At 41.4% G+C, this 25104-nt stretch overlaps 1 protein-coding gene across 1 annotated transcript; it reads left to right on the top strand.

Moving 5' to 3' along the window:
* The first annotated feature begins 2750 nt into the window (after positions 1-2750).
* Positions 2751-6969, top strand: bloc1s5 (biogenesis of lysosomal organelles complex-1, subunit 5, muted). The gene is made up of 5 exons (XM_023299894.3): positions 2751-3040; positions 3699-3781; positions 4972-5101; positions 5473-5531; positions 5708-6969. Exons 1-5 carry the CDS (start codon positions 3022-3024, stop codon positions 5879-5881), a joined length of 465 nt encoding a protein of 154 aa, XP_023155662.1. The 5' UTR covers positions 2751-3021; the 3' UTR covers positions 5882-6969.
* Positions 6970-25104: the final 18135 nt, after the last annotated feature.

The following is a 25104-nucleotide window of genomic DNA, read 5'->3' as shown; positions in this document are numbered from 1 at the left end:
GGGGGTGTCAAATAAAAAGCAGAATTCACTTAATAGACCTGTGAGACAGAAATGTAGAGAAACATGATCTGCTGTTGTGCGACAAGCTCTTGCATGCAAACTGCAGCCCAACATCAGAACGCTTGTAGATAATGATGCAGAAGGACAGATATTTCCTTGTTATGTTGATGTTGGCCCGGCGTTCCACATTCTTTAATGCTGTTGAAATCTCAACTTTGGTTAAGTTTTTTTTCCTTTATTAGTGGAGAACTGAACACTTTTTTTTCCCCCTTGAAAATCAGTCAGGAGATATAGGCTTAAAAATGTGTTTAAAATTCTGATGCTATTTACAGGAATTCACTTTAAACTTCAACTAAAGCATGCAAAATGTAAATTAAGCTGTATGTAATGTTGAATTATGAAAATGTCAACAGGTTTTAGAGAAATTCTGATAAATATTTCAGACCTTATATCCCAAATCATCAGGCTTTATTATGCATTATGCATTTTAATCTGTTTTCACTTATTTACAAGGAAGAGTTTTGTCATTTTCTTGTCAAATAATTAACTAAATGAATTATATTTTCTGCAGAATACATAACAATCAATAAAATTCAAATAAAGCAGTTGATGAGATACTTTTAGTATCTCTATTTTCATATTTTCATCTAAACAAAAAAGCTTTTGAGTTTCTCCATGGAACAAATATTCTGCATTTAATTATCATCTACATTCTCAGAGTTGATCCTAATGTTTTTAATTTCACCCTGCAGAATCATGAATAAACGAAACAAACAGGATGCACATTCCTGTCAGAAAGACCTTTGCTGGTTCTGACATGTTTTGCAGTCAGAGATCCTCTCGTGCTCCTCAGACACAAAGAGCAGGACTTGTTTCCATCCCTCAGCCTGTTGATCAATCATTTAATCTCTCTAATAGGACCAAATCAAATCTAATGAAGCATGTAATAAGTATTTAACTAAACAGTGTGGACAGTCTGGGGACTCAAGTGGTGTCTTCATTTTCCCTTAACTGAGCATGACAGTCCTAATGAATTTGGGGCTCACAACCAAACTTTTGACAGCTAACATGCAACGTTTGCCCCAAACAATGCCCCGTCTCACTCCAGCTGAATTACTTTTCTCTTGCCACAAGTGCTGTGTTTATTAATGTATTTATGTCAATGTATTTGCATTTCATAAAGTGGAATAAAAGCCGTTGCTCATCCAGGATAATTCAAGCGGTGATGTGTTGCCAGCCCTGAATTTTAGAGAATAATGTGAGATATATAGTGCCATCCTGTGGTGAGTGTGGTGAAGACAGTTCCTCAACTACAAAATTCTAACTAATCCATATATCTGTATTTAGATATTAATATATGTCACTAGTGTATAGGGAAATTTTTAGGTAAGTTTTTCATTTCGCTTAGAGCTTATTTCTAATTTATTTAGATATTATCATACATATGTATATTTATATATAGTAAGTCTGATAATATGCACATAGAGACTAATGTAAGGGTTTATGCTATTGTAGAACTATTATCATAAGATATGTGACTGTTTCCCAAAGAATAACCAGAAGTAAATTGTAAATGAAGTGTCACAACAGAACTCTGTAGGTGCTTCACTGCCTCTCTATGTATAATCACACATGATACTGAAATGTTAATTTAAATATATGGATAAAAGTGTCTGATAAATGAAATTGTAGAATTGTAAATCTATAAGTTACCCACTCCTAATAAATTGTCAATAATGAGACATATTTTATCAATTGTTAATTTGTGTTTTACAGATGAGCTTAATTAGAACAACTTCTTTTTTGCCATGTTGTAAAAAATCCCTCCGGCTGCTGTTTATCCTTTGTCTAAGATACAATTCAGTGCAATATTAGTAATCAACAAATCAGTGCTTATGTGTTTTCCACTTTCTAATAAGTCCAGTTTAAGGTTATAAATGTTAATAAGTTGTTAATAAATTTGATTTCAATGCACTGCAAGTTTCCCCACATGTTAAATGAACTGGAGAACCATTTATGAAGACAAAGAAGAAATAAGTGTCCTGTTGTTGCAAAATAAACAGCAGCTGAAGGGGATTTTGCCAAACCTAAAAGTTACTCCTTTCAATGAATATTGGCTAAGTTTCACATTTAAAAAATGCAGAAATATGTGGCTATAAAAGAATAACTGTACACTGTTTTGATCCTTCATTTATATCAATACTATTTTGTAATTTTAAAATGTATATGTTTCTGAATGCTCTGTTATTTTAAAAGGGAATTAACTAAGCTGCATAATCCTTTATTTAAGCTGTATTTTAAAATAAAAATAGCAGGTTTTCAATGAACTTGCTGAATTAAGAGTGCCAACTGCCCCATAGTCAGTGGAAAAAATTGGGTTACTGAAATATTTATGAGACAGACATGTTCTTGTGTTACAAGTTTGGAGAGTGAACAGATAAGTAAGTAAAAAGTTGAAGAGGCAGAATTTGTTTCGCCACAAAGACTGTTTCTCCACAGAGCAAGACTGACATCTGCTGTCGGAGTTAAGCAGAACAGACACACAACACTCCCTCTTATAGAAACTTACAGGCACTTTAAAAGTCTCAGAGTAAACGGAACATCCCCGTAACCGAAAGAGTTAATTAATTTTATGTGGACTTGTAAAAAAGATCAAACGGTCAGAGGAGGAACTCTCATAAAGTTAAGTGTGACCCCCCTCTTTTTGCGTCTTGGTTCAGTCCACGGCCTCGAACCCGGAAGTCGTAGTAAACATATTTTTGAGTCAGCTGACTTAGATTCACCTGACTGGAATTATCACAGCAGCCTTACTCTGTTTTTAAAACAGCAGCTGATATGTGTTACTGCTATATATCATTAATTATCAGGCTAAAAATCTAGCTGGACTACTCATTTTGTTTCCACACTCAGATGTCAGTTAGCTTTGGAGCATTTAGCAGCTAGCTGAACCAACCAGCAGCTCAACAGAAAAAAAAACAAGCTGTTCAGCTGCTGGAACGACGTCCAGCAGAGTATATAATAATGGAAAAGATTGCGAAAGGTGAGTGAAACCCACGGCATTCAGATCGTTTTCGAAGTTAGTGTGTTAGCTTCGCTTTTTGCATTTCAAAGCTCTTGACAGTGCAGCAGATCTTATTGTGTACACACTTCTGTATGCTGCTTATGTACAATCTCCTGACCGTACGTATTCTGTTTTGTTTTTATTTCATTTCATTTACCTCCCACATTGTATATATATTGCCTCTTTCGCATACGTTATCATTTTTAATATAGTCTTGTTTTATATGTACATTTGATTTTATTATTTAATGTTGTTATTTTATTACTCATTGCTTGTTATAGATGCACCGTCCAGTGGCAGCTATTTATATTTTTGGCATGCCCCCATATATGATGACAATAAAGCTATTCTATTCTATTCTATTCTATTCTATTCTATTCTATTCTATTCTATTCTATTCTATTCTATTCTATTCTATTCTATTTTAGCAATTCCTATTATGTGCCCACAAACAAGAGGCTAATTAAAATGTGAATGAACTGTGACTGACATGGAGATCTTGTCATTACAGTTTTGAAGAATGTGCTTTAAAAAGGCTTGTGTGTAAAAATACCGTGCTTAAAAATGTATGCTTCACTATGCATCTAGATTTTCCTGGTTTAAACTGTATTTACTATAAGACGTGTTGATCCTGCAGATGTGGGTGACATCCAGTCCCGACTGCTGGACCACAGACCTGTCATCAATGCAGAGGTCCGCTACTTCGTGAGGGAGTTTGAGGTACTTGACGTAGTGTTAGTAAGGGATCTGGGCCCTACATCCAGCTTCACCAGCTCTCACATCATGTTATGATACATATAGGAGTTGTAGTGGTGTACTGAAGCACTGCAGAGGTGGCCCTGGACCACACACTTTCTATAACCTCCAAGGCTTCCTCACTGTAGCTGAACTAAACTGCTGACATTCATGTGAGGAGAAAAAAAACAACAAGGATGTGGGGTGTATTTTGTGCATTTGTTAGATAACAGACAGTATAGATATAGGGATCAATGTAATATAAGCGCTTGGTCGGGCACACTAGAGATGTTTCATTTTATGATTGGGAACTTAACCCCCTGTAAAGGCACACGTGTGTTGATTTTTGCCTTTTTCACAGTAGATGTATGTTATGTATAGCTTTAATCATCTCAAAATGCAGGGTTGATACCGATTCCAGTTAATAGTAATCAAGAAGAGTGATAACCACTATTTGGAAACAAAATACATTTGTAGTAAGAATGAAAATGTTGGTGTCCAAATTATTAAGAACACAAAACTTTAGAGAAATGTTTGTATTTAAATTATGTTTTGTATGTGTTTAATTAAAGGAGAACTTTTCAGCATAGTCAGACAGTGTTGTCAGTGAGACATTGCTTAAAACCAGAGCGGGGACTACAGATAGAGAAAGGCAACTGCATCAGAGCAGCAAAGTAGCACATTTTTCAGTCAAAGTCTTTTAATTGATATTTCAGTACAACTTAATACAAATACAAGAGCATTACTGTTCAGTTATTTGAACATGTTTGAACAGCAGTTACCACCATTGTCAACTTATAAACAGAGCCGCATAAGCAGTTGGACAGAACACATATTCATTTTGTCCAGGATCATAAAAAAAAAAAAAAAAGGTACTGATAGCCAGGAAAATGCTGTATATCACATGATATTAGGCAGATAATCGGTTGATATTCTTGATTCTAGACAAAATAGTCCTGTAAACACCAGTCTGGTTTCAGCATAATCTACAACTCACTGCATTTTGGGCTGTAGCTAAACATTATTTTCTAGTTTTTATCACAGTGTCTTCACTAGGTTTTTCACCAGATTTTACTATAATGTACTTCTCAGAGTATTGAGGGGTTTACTTTCAATAAGTTTATGAATGCAGCATTTGATTTGACTGCAAGCTGACTTTTTCTGCTGCTGTTTAGGAAAAACGGGGCCACAGAGAGAGCCGACTGCTGGAGAATCTGGATAAAATGGTGGTGGAAACAAATGAGCAAATGCTCCCGACAAATTTAGACGACGTAACCAAGCAGCTGTCTGACGTCATTAAACGGTGTAAGTTAACTCACCTGACTTTTCTTTTCTCTTAACATTACGCCTAAAGATAATTTCATACTCACACAAACGCTATTTATATAGAAGGAAAGAATGATAAATTGTATTGCACCATTTGTCAGTTTAAGGGTGTCAATTAAATGTTCTCCTCATTCAACATAATGTACTGATTGTTTTGTTATTGGCTACAGTAACTTCATTGAAATGCTATTTGCAGAGAAATGTTAAGCAATAGTGAATGTTATACCTGTTGAAACACAGAAAGTATAATTTTACTGTGTCCTGATTCCTCATAGTGGAATGACATATAGGCACGGACATTGTGAAAAGTCTGGAAAGTCTCTTGAGTATCTTTTGCTTCTGTCCCACAGTGGAGGCAGCCAATCACATGGCAGAAAGAGTCCAGCAGAGGGAGCTAGAGGCACAACAGGTAAAAACTCAGGCAGCGGAGCAGGTGGACACAACTTAATAGCCTCAGAAAACCAGATTGCATTGTTGGAATTTATGACTTTGTGTACAGACCCTTCATATGCAGCACACTACATGATCAGCTTAAACCGTTTGCAACATTTGTTGTGCTCTTCTCATCTTCACATGTTCTTCCAGAACACCCAGCTGCAGGCGAACATGGAGCAACTGAAAGATGAGTGGGCAGACTTTTTGAAGGAGCAGCAGAGATTAAAAGAAGAGGTGGATGAGGAGCATGCCAAGGCTGTAGGACAACTGAGCACTAAGTACAACGAGAAGAAGAAGGAGTTGGCCCAGTTTCCGTTTGTCTAATCTGTTGCTATTTGCAATGGTGTGACTGAACAAGTAGTCTTTCTTATTATATGAACATTTTATTACAGACATGGATGTCTGTTCTGCACATTCAAAGCAAAGCTACTGCCTCTGCTTGATATACTTGGTGGTCAGTAGAAAAAATGCATAAAACCCAGAGGTTTTGCACCTGCATACGTGTCAGCATTTTCCAAATCATAAATATGAAAGTGTGATTAACAATGTGGCATTTTCACAGCCCCTGAAATTCATATTTTTTTTCTTTAGCACCTGGAATATGTTTATTTTATTTTATTTATTTATTAGTTTATTTAATAGGGACAGTGCATATTAATGAACACATGCAACAATAGCAGTGTAAATATGCCAGATTATAGCAGAAATGCTAATTTCCATCTGTAGTCCCCAGGCAGGTGACAGAAAAAGAGAAACACATCACAATACAAACAGAAGAAGAGTTACACTAAAAATGTTCACAGGCCTGGTTTTCCTTAAGCCACTGTTTTAGGTGAAGCTTAAATGTACAGCTTGAAGAAAGTCTGGAATATGTCATTTTAAAACAAGCAATTATTTGATTGTTCCTTGGCTGTGAAATTTTTAACATTTCAAGATTCTTAATGGGTGCCTGCCTGAAGGGTTTTGATGATAAATTAACGTCATGCTGAAAGGAACCTTGAGTTTGGCACCAAGGTGAGATATTCCAAGCACCAAGAGTCGGATCATTAAATGTTAGAAGGGCCCTTCTGAGCAGGTGTGTTTAACACCAGGCCAAGTGTTGAAGAAACAAGCTTAAACAGAACACTGTCCAGAAGAACTCGTCCCTCACCACTCTCCTGTGTTTGGAACTGTTCACTTCTGACATTAACTTCAAGTAAACCAACTGTCTATGAAGTAGCTTTCATTATAAAAGCCTGAATGTTCAGCAGCAGATGTTTTTAATTTGTTTTGCCAAATCATATCTGATTTTAATGAGTCACAAATCCAGTATTTTTGTTTCCATTACATGCAGAAAATATCTAAAGGATTTAGGGTGTTCTGGTTTGAACTACAGTCATGTATGCATTAAAGGAAGTTCAGTGGCTGTCATACTTTGTGTTTAGAGTGTGTAACATTCCCAAAATCATGAACACAAACTAAAATATCGATGTATAGACCGGTCATAAAATAAAGGAAAAACCAGCATAAACTGTCTTAGTAAGGTGGCCACCATGTGGAAGAACAACAGTCAAAATCTATCAAAGGTATTCAACTGATGTGGAGATGTAGTGATTGTTTAGGTCATAACATATGATTCACATCATTTTCATACTCATTCAGTGACCCCTCATGCCCTGTGGATGGAGGCATCGACATCCTGGAAGAGAGAGCTTCCATCAGAATAGATGTGGTCACTCAGAACAACTTTGTATTTATTTGCAGTGACCGTTCCTTTAAGTGAACCATGCCAGCAGCATAACAGAGCCCTGAATCGTCAGTGGTTCAGGATTTTCTCTTTGTCTCCTGTCGGTGTAGCAAAGTACTGCCTTTACTGCTGTCAGTCAGACATATTTAAATATATAACAAAGAAATTGTAAAACATTTTCAAAACATGTTTAGACTCAGCAAAACTGTTAACACAACAGTCAGCATCAGTCTTTTTCACTTGTAGCAACTTATAATTAAATTACGTTCAACCAACAAACTATGTTGTGTTAGGAGAATTGTTCTTTCCTCTATAACTGATTGTATTTTTATTTGTTGGGTACATAAGTGCATAGACATAAGTTTGCTTCTTTTTTTAAAAATCCTAAAGTTTGGTTAACAAGTCAATTCATTTAATTTACTGCAGCTTGGATTTGGTTTTAAATCATTTAACACAGAAAGTGTAGTTTAAATTACACACAAAACATTACCAACTTTATCATGTCAACTCATCAGAACAATGTTTGCATCTTAAAATGATTTTCTAAATAAATTTTATTTATTTTTTAAAATCTTACAACCATGCATCTAATGAAGCAGTAGTTCGGGTCCCCTGAATTACTAAACCATTAAATAAAAGTGTGTTGGTCTGGAACCTCTGAGGTCAATGTTAACACAAACAGCCCTGTTAATGAAGTGTTTTGTTTTCCTAGCATACTGTTGGACAGGTTAATGGATGGGTGGGCACACTGGGCACATTCCTGGCATGGCTGAGAACAGAGTTCATCTCGGACAAGTTAACAAAAGAAAAATACAAGATACCTCCCGTCACACACCTCTACCATAAATTCATTCAAACTAACGTACAATATATGTATGAACCTTCTCATGCCCCCGAGTCAATGTAGAAGCTGGTTTGGGCTCTTGGTCTCCCATAAACTGATGTAAAATAAAGTTTGTGTGTGAAAACTGAAATACGGAGTCCGTCTGTGGCAGCACAGCTGACATGAACTAAGTGCTGTATCCCCTTTCACAGAAGCTGCAGTTTTTTTTCCATTTGGCCAACAGTGACCTGTCTCCCCCTCTGCTCTCATGCAAGGGTTGCTTTGGTTGCTTGGCCGGTTTCAGTGCATGCACACGTGATTAAAGCTGGAGACTCGGCAGTGGGCATTTCTTCAGGGGTCACAGAGGGCACAGACATGCCAGCAGATGTTTGAGCAAAGGGCCAACCTGCCCTGAGAACGTCTGCTTGTATCCCTTCCCTCTGCCTCGGTGATGGCAGCTGTCCAACATGGACGTGGCCCGTCATCACCTAACGAGGAGTGACAATACGGAAACATGCCAACCTCTGCCAGCAGGCCACCTTTTCATCTGCCCTTGCTTATGTTTTGGTTTCATTTGAAAGAAAGAAAAACAGAGTCACAGTAAGAGTCATATGAGTGTTAGCCATTCATGAGGAAAAGGTCACAAGCTTGCATTAAATACTCTTTGGGCCTGATAAGTTCAGAATTTGTACATGTTGTAATGAGTTTTGACACTACTGTGTAATGTCACATTTAGAAATAAATTGAAGCATGAGAAACTGCAGAAATTTCTTGATTGAGTTTATTTTCTTTACTTAGAGCAAGTAAGAAAGGAACACAAAATTTGGATCTACAGACATGAGCTTGTTCTTTGCTGGTTTAAATCTACCAAACTAGAAAATAAATACCCTCTAATTCGGCTGAGGTAATGTGGGGAAAGTTCGAACGCTCACAGATGAAAGCAACCTCTTATTATCCAATACCAATTGCACTACGGGACTATTGCTGTCAATAGCAACATGGTCCTTGCCAAAATAAATTGACATTAAGCAATCTGGGATTCAGATCAGCATCTGTTTGTGAATAAAAGATTGCAAAAACGTCAGGTTTTGACACTCAGGGGAATTTTGCTTCTAAGTTAAAGTGCAGACTGAAAGCAAAAAAAAGTAAAGCCAAAAACCCCAGCACCTGTTCAAGTAATTGTTGTCGCTGTCATCGTTCAGTGACCAGTCAGTGTCATAGCTGCATATATTCAAGCTCATTTAGGCAAATAATCTCTAAGAGAACTAGTTTATACACAGAGAAGAGAGTAGAGAAGCCTATCTTCAACGATCAGAAATTTTCTCACTACAGAGTCAAGAGCGTGCAGCCCAGTAAGCCGATGCTATGTGCAGGAACCAGCTGGGCACCAGCTGAAATCTCATGTTATCATCCTCCTCTGTCTGCTGCCTCATGTCTCTGGACTGTCGCTGGCTTGTTTTTGTCTCCCGTGTCTATCTGAAAGCAGTGTGTTCTTCCTGTTTTGCAGGCGAGTGGTACTCTGTGGACATGGAGCTGCTGTTGTCTGTGCCAACATAAATGGTGTAGGAAACAGCAGCACCCAGCTGCGGCTCCATTGAGCAAGCGGGGCAGCGATGAAGGGTGTGGTGGTGAATGCAACGTGATACTCGGTCTGAAATAGAGCTTTCTACATCCACTGGAACAGAAGGAAATGTGGCACAGGGATGAAATGTACAGATAACACAGGATATTTACCAGAAGCAACATCTGATCTATTACTAAAAGTATGCAAGGGTCCGTTTTGGGGATGTCACCACATTTATTAAGCCAAATTTAAATTGATATGAACACTGTGTGGACAGCCCTGACATGGTGATGTTACACCAAGCCTGCAAGCTTTTTACCCAAAGCTTCCAACATCAACAAACAACAACAAAACTTTAACTTGAAATAGGTCATTTGGGAACACCTGGCAGATACCCAAGGGCAACTGCAATGTCCCTGATTTATTTTTCACCTTTGTTGCATCTTGTTCCCCGCCTCTCTGCCCCTTCATACTCATGTCATACCTTTTCTGTCAGCTGTTAAATAAAGACATTCAAAATATTAAAAAGTGTTGTTACAAAGAGACGACTCTGAGAGCGATTATTAGCAGTATGAATCAGATTATAAAAGCAGCTTACAGTGTGGACTGGAAGAAAAAAAATTGCTATATAATATGCACTACCAGTAAAAAGTTTGGACCTTCTCATTCAATGGCTTTTATTTAATAATTGTATTAAATACAAGCAGTACATATGAACAACATATGAAATTATGTTGTAAACAAAAAAGTGTTAATCTTCAGTATTAATCTACAATACTTTTGACGAGTAGTTTACTTAATAGAGAATTAGGTGTGCTGACATGAGTTAAAAATACATTTGACACTGATTACATGCCCATACAACTTAATTATCTCTGCAACCCCCCAAAAACAGACCATATTCATGTTTTCAAGAATTCAACTATTGACTGATTTACCTATATCTTCAGGGATTGATATGTCACATACTACATCTACGTCTCTGAAGAGTAATTCTATTAATAGTAGAATGACATACCCTACCGTTCAAAAGTTTGGGGTCATCCAGGCAATTTCATGTTTTCCATGAAAACTCACACTTTTATTCATGTACTAACATAATTGTACAAGGGTTCTCTAATCATCAATTAGCCTTTCAACACCATTAGCCAACATAATGTAGCATTAGAATACAGGGATGATGGTTGCTGGAAATGTTCCTCTGTACCCCTATGTAGATATTCCATTAAAAATCAGCCGTTTCCAGCTAGAATAGTCATTTACCACATTAACAGTGTCTAGACTGGATTTCTGACCCTTTTAATGTTATCTTCATTGAAAAAAGGATTTTCTTTCAAAAATAAGGACATTTCTAAGTGACCCCAAACTTTTAAACGGTACAGTACATCAAATACATCTTGTTGATTATTAGAAACTTGATGCACTTGTCTGGGACAGAAAGTACACTATATGTAATGTAACATTGTGCTTTTTTGCCAAGGCGTCATGCCACAATGAAGATTTACCAGTGATCATAGTCACCTGAAAATAGTTGAGGAAAGACTGTTAACTATGTCCTAAACTCACTGTTTTAATGTGCCTTATATTTTAATTTTACACTGTAGATTCTGTCTGTGAGGAAATATATGTATTTATTATATTACTGAAGAAACGACCGTATTGTTTTGAGGGTGAATCTGGTCTTAATAAACACAGTGTAGGCATGCAGTGTTAGATGATATTGCTGTTAAATGTAGATGCACATTTCACCCAGATTATATAACCATATGCAGACTCAGTTTAATAAAAAGGGACACTTTACAGAGTGGTTTGCATGTGTGTGCATGGTGTCCACCTTTTACAAAACACAGACCCACGTGTGGTTTCTTATCTGTAGGGGAAAAAAAGATTCAGTGTACATTTTTATGATTTTCAGTGAGGTCAAATGCACTATATGTTATGGCTTTACATCCATATGCTCATTCTCTCTTCCTTTTATCTGCACTGCTTTAAAACGAATAAAAGACAAGTGGAGCTTGAACTTCCATGAAGAAACCAACACAATGCACATGACCCCAGAGGGTTGCTACAGTTTCTATGACAGCTGACTTGGCACTAGAAGGCATTTTCTCTTTGACCCGATCACCTTTCAGTTCATTTGAGTGATGAGAAAAAGCAGATCTAACATGAACACAATTTCAGCATTTTTTGTCTCGGAACAATGGAAAGCGAGGAGGTAGGTCACCCTCGCTTCCCTGACAGCCTATGAGAATTTTCAGCCTCCACATGCTCACTTTCTTTCTTTTGTGCTCTATGATGGGCCCCTGTTACTCAATTACTAAGGAGTGCAAAATGAAAATGCCAATGAACAAAAGCGCCACACTTCCCAGTTAATAACCCGACATAACAACACCCCAGGGAGCCGGTGATGGGTCCTGGGCGGATGGTAATGCAGGTGGTAATATGAATTCTTTGGCAATAGGAAACGTTCACCCAGTGGATCACTAAATAAGAGAGGGAGAGCTCTCAAAGCTGCTGTATGAAATTGATATTTCTCTGAGGGGACGTTGCAAAGCTTGCTGGATAGTCTCAGGCCCTGCCAGCTTTAGAAAATGAGCACTGGGTGGCATATAAAAGCAATCATTGGAAAGAAAAGAGTTGGAAATTAAGTGTCCCACCTTTCACTATAAATGCCAGTTCCCCTTATTGGCAAGCACTGATAGGCTCCCCGGTGCAGGCTGACACTGTAGCATGTCAGTTTTTATACTGCTCAGGTCTTTACCTCATTCTTAAAGGCTGCCTCAGACCAGATTCTTGATAGACACACTCTCCATGACCATTTTTTTTGTGCAAGAGAGAGCCAGAAGTCTAATTAGCTGAGCTGCACATGATGTTTTGTGTCTCTGTACAGTTTCATCAGACAGCCTCGCTAATATAGCAGCTCCGTGTCCCTGCCTGGTCCAAGAAACACAGATAAGAGTCCAGCAACAACAAACACCTTCCTCAGTCAATCACAGGCCAAACAATAGCCAGAGAGGACGCAGAGAACAGGTTGTCATCGACCAATGGCGACCAGCAGCAGTGAAGCTTGTTGTCGTCTAGATTCCTGAACCTTTGAGGAATGTCTGGCTTCACTGACAGCCACATTACTTCCCCTGTTTTCTGTACCAGACAGGTATTTTCCTGATGTTATCTCTCTTTGACTGATGCAGTTTCAGTGATGCAAAAGCTTTTTTATGGCATCCAAGTAGCCTAACATGGTTCACCGCTCTCTCTTCTGATAGCAAACTTATTACTGTAGATTTGTGATAAGTTATGAACAGAGCACTAAACATCCCTGTAAAATCTAATTTGGTATAAACAAAAAAATTTACAGTGGAGGGTGCAGGTTGACGTGTTTTATGGCATTTCCTATTATGTTGAGAATATGACATTTGCTTTTTCTCCTTGTTTTCTGATTGATGGGGTGTTCCCATTTTAACAGCTCTGTTTACTGTTGTTTTTGTTCTTCCACCAAGAAATGCGGCGGAGTTATGTGACAATCGACTGGTTGGTTTGTCTGTCTGTCTGCCTGTGTGCAGCATTACTCAAAACGGATTTGAATGAAATTTTCAGGGAAGGTCAGAAATGACACAAGGACCACCTCATTAGATTTATAAGCCACAGTGATGCGGCTTGTAGTCTGGATCCACGGATTTGTTAAAGATTTCTGTGTCATTGCGAGATAGTGGCACGGTGTCACTGTAACTGTGACAAGTAAATAGTATGTCAGCTGCCTGCTGACGATTACATGATTGTGATCCTACTGCAGATCAACCGCTGTGGACCACAAATTATTTAAAGATTTCATCCATCGGAAATCATACAACTGAGCAGCCTTGGCGGAGTACTGCACTCTCTGAGGGCTTTTCTTGTTGTTTATGTGATGTAAACTTATTTTAGCACACACCACAAGCAGTTTGTGGGTGGTTTTTATTGTTTGTTTGTTTAGTTTTTTTTGTCTAATATCCCATATTTAACTGCATTATGAAGTCCTGCATCTCTATGGGAGCAACACAACCGTGGGTAGAGGTAGAGAGAACTCGAAAGTGTCTTCTGTGCAGTATAACAGCTCTAATGTCATAAAAAAGAAAAAAATAAACTTGAATTTCTTTGACCATTTAATCCATTAAAATTGAAAAATCAGAAGGCTGCACAGTGGCTTGGTGGTCAGCACTTTCGACTTGCAGCTAGTAGGTCCCTGGTTTTTGTCCTGGCCTTCCCAGGATCTTTCTGCATGGAGTTTACATGTTCTCCCTGTGCATGCATGGGTTTTCTCCGCTGATCCAGCTTCCTCCCACAGTCCAAAAACATGCTGAAGTTAGTTGATAATTCTAAATTATCCATAGGTGTGTGTCACAGTCACAGCCAGAGGCTGTGATTAGGTGGCAGTGCTCTCTCCTCCTCCGGCCTGTTTTTTCTCTCTCTAGGTGTGTGGCAGTGGTGGGGAGCAGGTGTGGCTGATTACCAATCAGCTGATTGGGTGCAGGTGGGAGTTGCTCATCAGGCTGGCTGTGTTAGAGAGGAAGGCTCTCCAACCAGGGACCGCTCGCTGTAATGAACAACATGTGGCTTCTTTTTACTTGCAGCAAGGGTAACCCACGCACAGTGCAACAAGACACGTCTCGTGTGAGCTACAAAGAGGTGGTCCCTGCCGTTCTTTATTTATACAGTTGGGTTCACAAGGTAATGATATGCGAGTGGGTGTGAATGTGAGGTGTGGTCTGTGTGTGTGGAAAAATACAGTAAAATACAGTGGGGGTGGTAAATGCATTGAAACAATAGGTACAGATTTCAGTAAGCTTATGTACTAAAAACATCATGTGTAACAGTGTAACACAGTTCATACCATAGCTATTAAGCATAGCTATTAATGATAATATAAAACCTTCTAACAGGCTGGGCTCACTATAAAGAGTGGCTCGTCTTGTCAGTTGGTGCTGGACCGTCTCCTAACTGTTAGTTGACTAACAGTTAGTGTTGCAACTAGATCTGTCTGAGCCACTGCGTTTCCTAGCTCTGCATCTAAACCTGTTCTCGCTGCACAGTATTGACTCCTGCCTACTTCTGTTTACCGTCTCTTCTGGTTGGAAAGCCACCTGGCAGAGGTTTCCTGGCTCTACGAGGACTGGGGCTTTCTCCAAGGAGTCTCAAAAGGCTAAGGAGGACTCTGGCTGCTGCCACACCACTACAGGAACGCCATTCTACTGGGAGCTGGAACCACCGTCGCAGTCCACTTACCTGCATGCCTAGGATTCCAACTGCTGACTGCCGAACAACTGGGACAAGACTCCTTGGTTCCAATTCCATACCAAAGAGGGACTGTTCAGCTAAGTTCTCATTCTACCAGCATCAGAGAATAGAGCATTGTTGTTTTGTGTAGTTGTTGTTCCTGCTAGTTTAGTGGGATTCAGGGATTAGAGTTGGGTTCTTTGTGTGGTCTAGGTTTAGTAGTTTAAGTTTTGTAGTTTTCCTGCTTGTAGGTATCAAACGTGGGTTTACTATTCTGTATGTAGTGTTTACACCTTCCCTCTAGGAAGTCTTGTTTTGTTACGCCAACTGCGTATTCTAAATAACTTCCATTTCCAGTAATAGAGTTCTGGTTGTAGTTGTTTTTGATTTTGCCGTTGTGCAATATATCTTGTTTAAATTGAGTCACTAGTCTGCTGTCTCATTTCCCTGCTTTTGAGTCTCTGCACCCGCCATAACAGTACGGTCCGGCCAACATGAGTTCAGCAGGGCATGAGATTGTGGTCGATGAGATCCCCGTTGTCACTATCCAGCAGGCTATTGCTGACCAAAATACTGCCTTAGGACAGCATGAGGAAATGTTGCGTAGCCTTATGGATAGCAACAACGTGTTGTATAACCAGCTCTCTGTCCTTACCGAGCGAGTGACCAAGTTGGCTAGTGTTTCTCCCCCTCTGGCACCTGTAGTCATTCCATCACCTATCGTAAGTCAGGCTCCTCCAGTTAAGGAACCCCACGTCCCTCTCCCTGAGAGATATTCTGGTGATTTTGGTTCATGTCAGGCTTTTCTTACTCAAGTTTTGCTAGTTTTTAGATTACAGCCTAGATCATATGCTTCAGAGCAGGCAAAAATTGCCTTCTTGATTGGCCTATTATCTGGTGCTGCTAGGGACTGGGAAACTGCGGTTTGGGAACAACAAGGCCCATTGTGTAACTCTTATTCTGCTTTCATTTCCGAGATGAAGGTCTTTGATCATCCAGTCCGTGGAAGGGATGTTCCGGACAGGATTCTGTCATTGAGCCAGGGAGCCCGGAGTGTGGTCAAGTATGCGATGGAGTTCCAGACCCTGGCCTCTGAGACCCGTTGAAACGATGAGGCCCTTCGGAGTATTTTTTATTTATTTATTTTTTTAAAGGGTCTACAGGACTTCCGTGAAGGACGAGTTGGCCGTGAGGGATGACACGGCCTCTCTGGATCAGTGCATTGATCTAGCCATCTGGCTGGATAACAGACTACAAGAACGGCGGCGTGAGAAGAGGAGCCGAGGTTCTGGTGGAGTGTCTACGGTTCCTGTGTCCACGTCTGTGTCCGCTTCTTCTACTGCTGCTTTGGAGCCAGAGCCCATGCAATTGGGCAGGGCTAAATTATCTGTGGAGGAAAAGGAGCATAGAAGCGCAACTCGTCTATGCTTTTTCTGTGGCAAACCTGGCCACTACATCGCCATCTGTCCAAAACGCCAGCCAAAAGACCAGGCTCCCCAATAAACGGGGAAAGACTGGAGAGCCGAACTTAGACTGTTTCCCCTCAACGTTTTCTGCTTCCTACCACCTTGTGCTGGGGGTCGGATTCATTACCTTTCTCAGCTCTGGTGGATTCGGGAGCCGAGGACTGTCTGGACGCTGATCTGGTGCGTCAGCTGGGAATACCTACAGTCCCTTTAATGCAACCTTTGGTGGCCCGGGCCCTGAATGGCCTTCAGTTAGCCCAGGTTTCTTGCAAGACTGTTCCAGTGGAATTAGTGACTGCTGGCAATCACTGTGAAAAGATCTCATTTAGTGTTTTAGAACATTCTGAACCCCCTGTTGTTTTAGGTTACCCTTGGCTGCAGCGCCATAACCCGTCTTTGGACTGGAAGAGGGGGGAGATTGTGGCAAGGAGTTCTGATTGTCATCAGAGGTGTCTTCTGTCGGCTCAGACACAGTCTTCTTCTGTGACTCCCTCACCTCCAGAGCAGGTAAAACTGGACTCTGTACCCATGCAATATCATTATTTGGCTCCAGTTTTTTGCAAAGACCGTGCTTTGTCTTTACCACCTCACCGTCCATATGATTGTGCCATTGACCTCCGCCAGGGGGCAACCTATCCTTCTAGTAGAATGTATAACCTTTCCAGACCCGAACAGGAGGCCATGGAGACTTGCATCCAGGAGTCTTTGGCTGCAGGGATTATCCGTCCTTCGTCATCCCCACTAGGAGCAGGATTCTTCTTTGTGGACAAAAAAAGATAAGACCCTACGGTCCTGTATTGATTTCAGAGGTTCAAACGATATAACTATCAAGAACTCCTACCCTTTACCTCTGATAAACTCTGCCTTCACCCCTCTCCAGGGAGCACAAATCTTTACCAAGCTGGACTTAAAAAATGCCTATCACCTCATTAGAATACACCAGGGTGATGAATGGAAGACTGCTTTTAATACCCCTTTGGGGCATTTTGAGTACCTTGTTATGCCTTTTAGCTTGACTAACACCCCAGCAGTTTTCCAGAACTTAATTAATGATGTTTTACATGACATGCTGGGAAGATTTGTGTTTGTGTATTTAGATGACATCCTGATTTTCTCTAAGAGTCTTGAGGAACATGTTGGTCATGCAAGACTGGTTTTAGAGCGTTTATTGAAAAACAGACTTTTTGTGAAGGCTGAAAAAATGCAAGTTTCATGCAACAACTGTTTCATTTTTGGGATATGTCATCTCCCCTGGACAGGTGAGAATGGACCCGGAGAAGCTGTCTGCGGTACGGGATTGGCTGACCTCTGGGAACCATAAGCAACTCCAACAATTTTTGGGCTTCGCCAATTTTTATCGAAGGTTCATTAGGAACTACAGCAAGGTGGCTGCCCCCTTGACTGCTTTAACCTCTACCTTTAAGTCTTTTCAGTGGATGCCAGAGGCAGAGGCTGCCTTCTTGGAGTTGAAGAACCGGTTCGTTTCTGCCCCTGTTTTAACCCAACCGGACCCTTCACTCCAGTTTGTTGTCGAGGTTGATGCTTCAGAGGTTGGTGTGGGAGCTGTTCTGTCTCAGAGGTCGCCTAAGGATCGGAAGCTCCACCCATGTGGTTTTTCTCCAAGCGTCTCGTCTGCTGAGAGAAATTATGATGTTGGAAATCGTGAGTTGCTGGCCCTAAAGTTGGCCCTAGAGGAGTGGAGACATTGGCTGGAAGGAACAGAGGTACCCTTTGGGTTTGGACCGACCACAAAAACTTAGAATATATCCGATCAGCAAGGAGACTCAATTCTCACCAGGTGCGATGGACTCTGTTTTTTTGGCCGGTTTAACTTCACCTTAACCTATCGTCCTGGTTCGCGTGACGTTAAACCGATGCTCTGTCTCAACAGTTTGACTCCTCCGACGTACCGAAGTGTCCTGAACCAATCCTGCCTAATTCCTGTTTGGTGGCTTCGCTTACCTGGCAGGTGGAGGCCCGGGTTCATAGAGCACTTCGCTCGCACCCAGACCCAAGTAATGGGCCTCCTAATCGCTTGTTTGTACCTGACCCAGTTCGTCCTCAGGTCCTGCAGTGGGGCCACACCTCCAGGATTGCCTGTCACCCTTGCTTCAGCTGCACCCTGGAGATTCTTCACCAGAAGTTCTGGTGGCCCACTATGGATGTGGACACCAGGGAATTCATTAAAGCCTGTTCTGTGTGTGCTAGGAACAAGATGTCCAATCAGCCATCTTCAGGACTGTTACAACCCCTGCCTGTTCCACATCGACCATGGTCTCATATAACGGTGGATTTTGTCACCGGACTGCCACCCTCTCGAGGTAACACCACAGTCATGACCATTGTGGACAGGTTTTCTAAAGTGGCCCATTTTGTACCGTTGCCTAAACTGCCATCTGCTAAAGAGACTGTGGATGTAATGGTCAATCAAGTTTTCCGTCTGCATGGTATTCCTTCTGATATTGTTTCTGACCGTGGCCCTCAGTTCACTTCTGCTGTTTGGAAGGCATTCTGTGCTGTGCTGGGAGCCACGGTCAGCTGAACTTCTGGTTTTCATCCACAGTCAAATGGACAAATGGAGAGGACAAATCAATCTCTGGAAGTGTTTCTTCGCTGCCTGGCCTCAGAGAATCCTTCCTCCTGGTCTGATAGACTTACCTGGATTGAGTATGCACAGAACTCTGTCGAACTCTTCTTCTGGTTTATCTCCATTTCAGTGTTCCCTAGATAGCAGCTGCCTCTGTTCCCATCCCAAGAGCAGGAGATTTCTATTCCTTCTGTTCAGGCAATGGTGAGGAAGTTCCGGCACACCTGGAGGAAGGCTAGAAGAGCCTTGTTTCAAGCATCTCGGAGGATGTCAGAGCAGGCCACTCGCCGCCAAAGGCCGGCACCAGAGTACCGCCCTGGGCAGCAAGTCTGGCTCCGGGCGAATGATATTCCACTGAAGGAGGAAGCTGGCACCCTGGTTCTTGGGTCCTTTTACAGTAAACTGCGTCATTAACCCCAGCTCGGTACATTTAAACTTGCCTGCTTCCATGAAGATTCATCCAACGTTCCATGTCTCGCTGATTAAGCCGGTTGTGGAGAGTTCTCTGGCCCTCCCTGTCCGTCCCCCTCCGTCTCCCAGGGTCATTGATGATGCTCCTGCCTATACAGTCCGTAGGCTGTTGGCTGTTCATCGCAGGGATCAGGGACTCCAATTCCTGGTGGATTGGGAGGGTTACAGTCCCGAAGAAAGGAGTTGGATCCCGAGGAGGCAGATCTTGGACTCCTTGTTAATCAGAGACTTTTTTTCGTCGACATCCTGCTCGACCTCGTTGGGCACCAAGAGGTGCCCGTAGAGGGGAGGTACTGTCACAGCCAGAGGCTGTGATTAGGTGGCAGTGCTTTCTCCTCCTCCGGCCTGTTTTTTCTCTCTCTAGGTGTGTGGCAGTGGTGGGCAGCAGGTGTGGCTGATTACCAATCAGCTGATCGGGTGCAGGTGGGAGTTGCTTATCAGGCTGGCTGGGCTCACTATAAAGAGTGACTCGTCTTGTCAGTTGGTGCTGGACCGTCTCCTAACTAACAGTGTTGCAACTAGATCTGTCTGAGCCACTGCGTTTCCTAGCTCTGCATCTAAACCTGTTCTCTCTGTGCAGTATTGACTCCTGCCTGCTTCTGTTTACCATCTCTTGTGGTTGGAAAGCCACCTGGCAGAGGCTTACTGGCTCTATGAGGACTGGGGCTTTCTCCAAGGAGTCTCAAAAGGCTAAGGAGGACTCTGGCTGCTGCCACACCACTACAGGAACGCCATTCCACTGGGAGCTGGAACCACCATCACAGTCCACTTACCTGCATGCCTAGGATTCCAACTGCTGGCTGCCAAACACCTGGGACAAGACTCCTTGGTTCCAACTCTATACCAAAGAGAGACTGTTCAGCTAAGTTCTCGTTCTAGCCGCATCAGAGAATAGAGCATTGTTGTTTTGTATAGTTGTTGTTCCTGCTTTTTTTTTTTTTTTGTGGGATTCAGGGATTAGAGTTGGGTTATTTGTGTGGACTAGGTTTAATAGTTTAAGTTTTGTAGTTTTCCTGCTTGTACAAAACCCAAAACCAGTGAAGTTGGCACGTTGTGTAAATTGTAAATAAAAACAGAATACAATGATTTGCAAATCCCTTTCAATCTATAATCAGTTGAATATACTGCAAAGACAAGATACTTAACGTTCGAACTGGTAAACTTTGCTATTTTTTGCAAACATTAGCTCATTTGGAATTTGATGCCTGCAACATGTTTCAAAAAAGCTGGCACAAGTGGCAAAAAAGACTGAGAAAGTTGAGGAATGCTCATCAAACACTTATTTGGAACATCCCACAGGTTAACAGGCTGATTGGGAACAGGTGGGTGCCATGATTGGGTATAAAAGCAGCTTCCCTGAAATGCTCAGTCATTCACAAACGAGGATGGGGTGAGGGTCACCACTTTGTAAACAAATGCGTGAGCAAATTGTCGAACAGTTTAAGAACAACATTTCTCAACGAGCTATTGCAAGGAATTTAGGGATTTCATCATCTACGGTCCGTAATATCATCAAAAGGTTCAGAGAATCAGGAGAAATCACTGCACGTAAGCGGCAAGGCCGAAAACCAACATTGAATGCCCGTGACCTTCGATCCCTCAGGCGGTACTGCATCAAAAACCGACATCAGTGTATAAAGAATATCACCACATGGGCTCAGGAACACATCAAAAAACCACTGTCAGTAACTACAGTTCGTCGCTACATCTGTAAGTGCAAGTTAAAACTCTACTATGCAAAGAAAAAGCCATTTATCAACAACACCCGGAAACGCCGCCGGGTTCGCTGGGCCCGAGCTCATCTAAGATGGACTGATGCAAAGTGGAAAAGTGTTCTGTGGTCTGATGAGTCCATATTTCAAATTGTTTTTGGAAACTGTGGACGTCGTGTCCTCCGGACCAAAGAGGAAAAGAACCACCCGAACTGTTATAGGCGCAAAGTTCAAAAGCCAGCATCTGTGATGGTATGGGGGTGTATTAGTGCCCAAGGCATGGGTAACTTACACATCTGTGAAGGCACCATTGATGCTGAAAGGTACATACAGGTTTTGGAGCAACATATGCTGCCATCCAAGCAACGTCTTTTTCATGGACGCCCCTGCTTATTTCAGCAAGACAATGCCAAGCCACATTCTGCACGTGTTACAACAGCGTGGCTTCGTAGTAAAAGCGTGCGGGTACTAGACTGGCCTGCCTGTAATCCAGACCTGTCTCCCATTGAAAACGTGTGGCGCATTATGAAGCGTAAAATACGACAACGGAGACCCCGGACTGTTGACCAACTTAAGCTGTACATCAAGCAAGAATGGGAAAGAATTCCACCTGAAAAGCTTCAAAAATTGGTGTCCTCAGTTCCCAAACGTTTACTGAGTGTTATTAAAAGGAAAGGTGATGTAACACAGTGGTAATAATGCCCCTGTGCCAATTTTTTTGCCATGTGTTGCTGCCATTAAATTCTAGGTTAATGATTATTTGCAAAAAAAAATTAAATTTCTCAGTCTGAACATTAAATATCTTGTCTTTGCAGTGTATTCAGTTGAATATAAATTGAAAAGGATTTGCAAATCATTGTATTCTGTTTTTATTTACGATTTACACAACGTGCCAACTTCACTGGTTTTGGGTTTTGTAGGTATCAAACGTGGGTTTACTATTCTGTATATAGTGTTTATGCCTCTAGGAAGTCTTGTTTTGTTATGCCGACTGCGTATTCTAAATAACTTCCATTTCCGGTAATGGAGTTCCGGTTGTAGTTGTTTTTGTTTCTGCCGTTGTGCACTATATCTTGTTTAAATTGAGTCACTCGTCTGCGGTCTCATTTCCCTGCGCTTGAGCCTCTGCACCCGCCCTAACGGTGTGAATGTGAGTATGACTGTTTGTCTGTGTAGCCCTGTGATAGACTGGTGACCTGTCCAGGGTGTCCTCTGCCTTTGCTTCAAGTCAGCTGGGATAGACTCCAGCCCTCCCATGACACTAACAAGGAGTAATCAATGTGTGGATAATGGATGGATGAAAAACAGGTTCGCTCTACATACATGGGTATTTTGCCTTTTATATTTGTCCCATTTCCCCACACTACGGATTTTCCCACACTACTCTACACATCAACTCTAGAAAGATCTCTCTAGTTTCTTTCAGTACTTGTCTCCTCTGTGTCAGGTGTAAACACTGCCTGCTGTTAACCTGAAAAACCAATCATTGTCTGTTACACTGCTGAGTCACTCAAGATTTCTCAGTTGCACTAAGAAGTGCAAACTTGATTTTTTATTTATTTTTTTATTTTTTTATTTTTAACAGAATCTTGGGGTAAACATGCTATTGTTGGCTTTAAAAAAATGTGTAGAATAAAGTGATTTAAATGAAATATAAGTTCACGTTTGGATTTGGTTCTTTTTCCTGTCTGAACTGCATATTATTAAGGCTTCTTTGAAAGACAAAGAAAACTGCAAATTTAATGACTGTTTTTATTTTTACAGTTTCTGGGTTTGGAGAATTGGAGTCAGTGCACTGGTATTATCTGAGTGGCCTTTTCATTTGCATATTTTTTACTATTCATAAATTTGTATTTACACAAGAACAACAATGATAATGCAGGAACTTGACATTGCTGGTGCTTGGTAATAATTTTTTGACAGCAGAAACAGCACACAGGTGAAACTAATTATACTACAGATGGCTGAGTTCCAAAAATTGTCCCATTAAGTCTGAACAATGAACCAACATGAACAATATTGAGACCCTAGAATTAGCCTCCATAAATTGAGCAGACTTGTTTTAATGTTATCAATTACACCTGTGCTTTCCTTACTGTGACTTGCCAAAATCTCTGCTGTGACAAAATCCCCAAAGAGAGTCTTGGAAAGTGTGGTTATTACCTTCTACACAGCACAAAGAAGAGTGAGAGCCACTATACTAGTAGGCAGATATCGCCCTATAATTCATCCAGGAGATATGTTGCAACATTTGGATTCATTTGGAGTCATGTATCAGTCCACCCAACTAATGTCAGTCCAACATTACCTCTCTTTTATCTCTGTTTTTGAATTACACCAGCTCCTAAGGGAATGCTCTTTATCTGCTGGCAGGCATTACATTACAACCACTGACGGGTGAAGTGAATAACATTGATTATCTCTTCATCATGGTGCCTGTTAGTGGGTTGGATATATTAGGCAGCAAGTGAACATTTTGTCCTCAAAGTTGTTGTTAGAAGTAGGATAAATGGCAAGCACAAGGATTTGAGCGCATTTGACAAGGGGCAAACTGATGACTAGATGACTGAGTCAGAGGATCTCCAAAACTGTTCCGCTTGTGGAGTGTTCCTGGTCTGCAGTGGTCAGTATCTATCAAAAGTGGTCCAAGGAAGGACCAGTGGTGAACAGGGTGTCCATGCTGACCCCTTTGCACCACCAAAAGTGCCAACAATGGGCACCTGCGCATCAGAATTGGACCATGGAACAATGGAAGAAGGTGGCCTGGTCTGATAAATCACGTTTTCTTTTACATCATGTGGATGGCCGGGTGTGTGTGGATCACTTACCTGAGGACACATGGCACGAGGATGCACTATGGGAAGAAGGCAAGTCAGTGGAGGCAGTGTGATGCTTTGGGCAATGTTCTGCTGGGAAGCCTTGGGTCCTGCCATTCATGCAGATGTTACTTTGACACGTACCACCTACCTAAGCATTGTTACAGACCGTGTATACCCTTTCATGGACACGGTATTCCCTGATGGCTGTGGCCTCTTTCAGCAGGAAAATTTCCCCTCGCCACAAACCAAAAATACTTCAGGAATAATTTGAGGAACACAACAATGAGTTTGAGGTGTTGACCTGGCCTCCAAATTCCCCAGATCTCAATCCAATAGGCATCTGTAGGATGTGCTGGACAAACAAGTCCGATCCATGGATGCCCTACCTCGCAACTTAAAGGGCTTCAGGGGTCTGATGAACTTCATGCCTCGATGGGCCAGGGCTGTTTGGCAGCAAAAGGGGGATCAACATAATATTAGGCAGGTGGTCCTAATGTTATGCCTGACTGGTGTATGCTCAACTGGGTTCATAAGTTAAATGCTGACTTTGATGGTGAACAGGAGGTGTGAAGTGGATTTTAGAGCTTTTTTCATCAAATATACAGACAGTGGCAGTCCACTTGGCCTCTTAGAGGGAAGGGTCACTGAAAATCAAGACAAAGTTGTTCTGAGTGATCACTTTTATTTGACGATGAAATATTTCAATCCTGATATGAGCGGTCGCACAAAGGGGCACTGAATGGTTTGATGAGCATATAAATAAAGTCACTCATATGTTATGGCCCTCACAGTCACCAGATCGCAACCTAGCTGAACACCTACGGGAGGTTTTGGACAATGTGTCAAACAGCACTCTCTGCCACCCTCAGCAAAACACCAAATAAGGTCATATTTTTGAGGAAAAGTATGTTCCATCTCTCCAATGGAGTTCAGAGACTCAGTGCTAAAGCATACTGAACCTATTCTGGCAGCACATGTTGGCCAAACTCCTACCAGAGGCACTATATGTTGGTTCACTTGTATTTGTCAGCCATCTGCCTCATGTGGCTGAAAATGTCTCTAAAAGAAGCTATGGGTGTCTGTTGGAAGACATCTCTCTGTGGGTTTGTCACTTGCACATACAAATAGC

This window comes from Amphiprion ocellaris, chromosome 22, assembly GCF_022539595.1.
Source record: "Amphiprion ocellaris isolate individual 3 ecotype Okinawa chromosome 22, ASM2253959v1, whole genome shotgun sequence".
Taxonomy (NCBI): domain Eukaryota; kingdom Metazoa; phylum Chordata; class Actinopteri; family Pomacentridae; genus Amphiprion; species Amphiprion ocellaris.
The sequence above is the reverse complement of the archived record's forward strand: the minus strand, read 5'-3'. Positions and strand labels throughout refer to the sequence as shown.

What these genes read in the sequence shown, in the direction of transcription:
- bloc1s5 (XM_023299894.3), top strand. An exon ending in GTCTGACGTCATTAAACGGT is followed by an intron (nt 5,102 to 5,472) that starts GTAAGTTAACTC and finishes TCTGTCCCACAG; the next exon opens with TGGAGGCAGCCAATCACATG. An exon ending in GGGAGCTAGAGGCACAACAG is followed by an intron (nt 5,532 to 5,707) that starts GTAAAAACTCAG and finishes ATGTTCTTCCAG; the next exon opens with AACACCCAGCTGCAGGCGAA.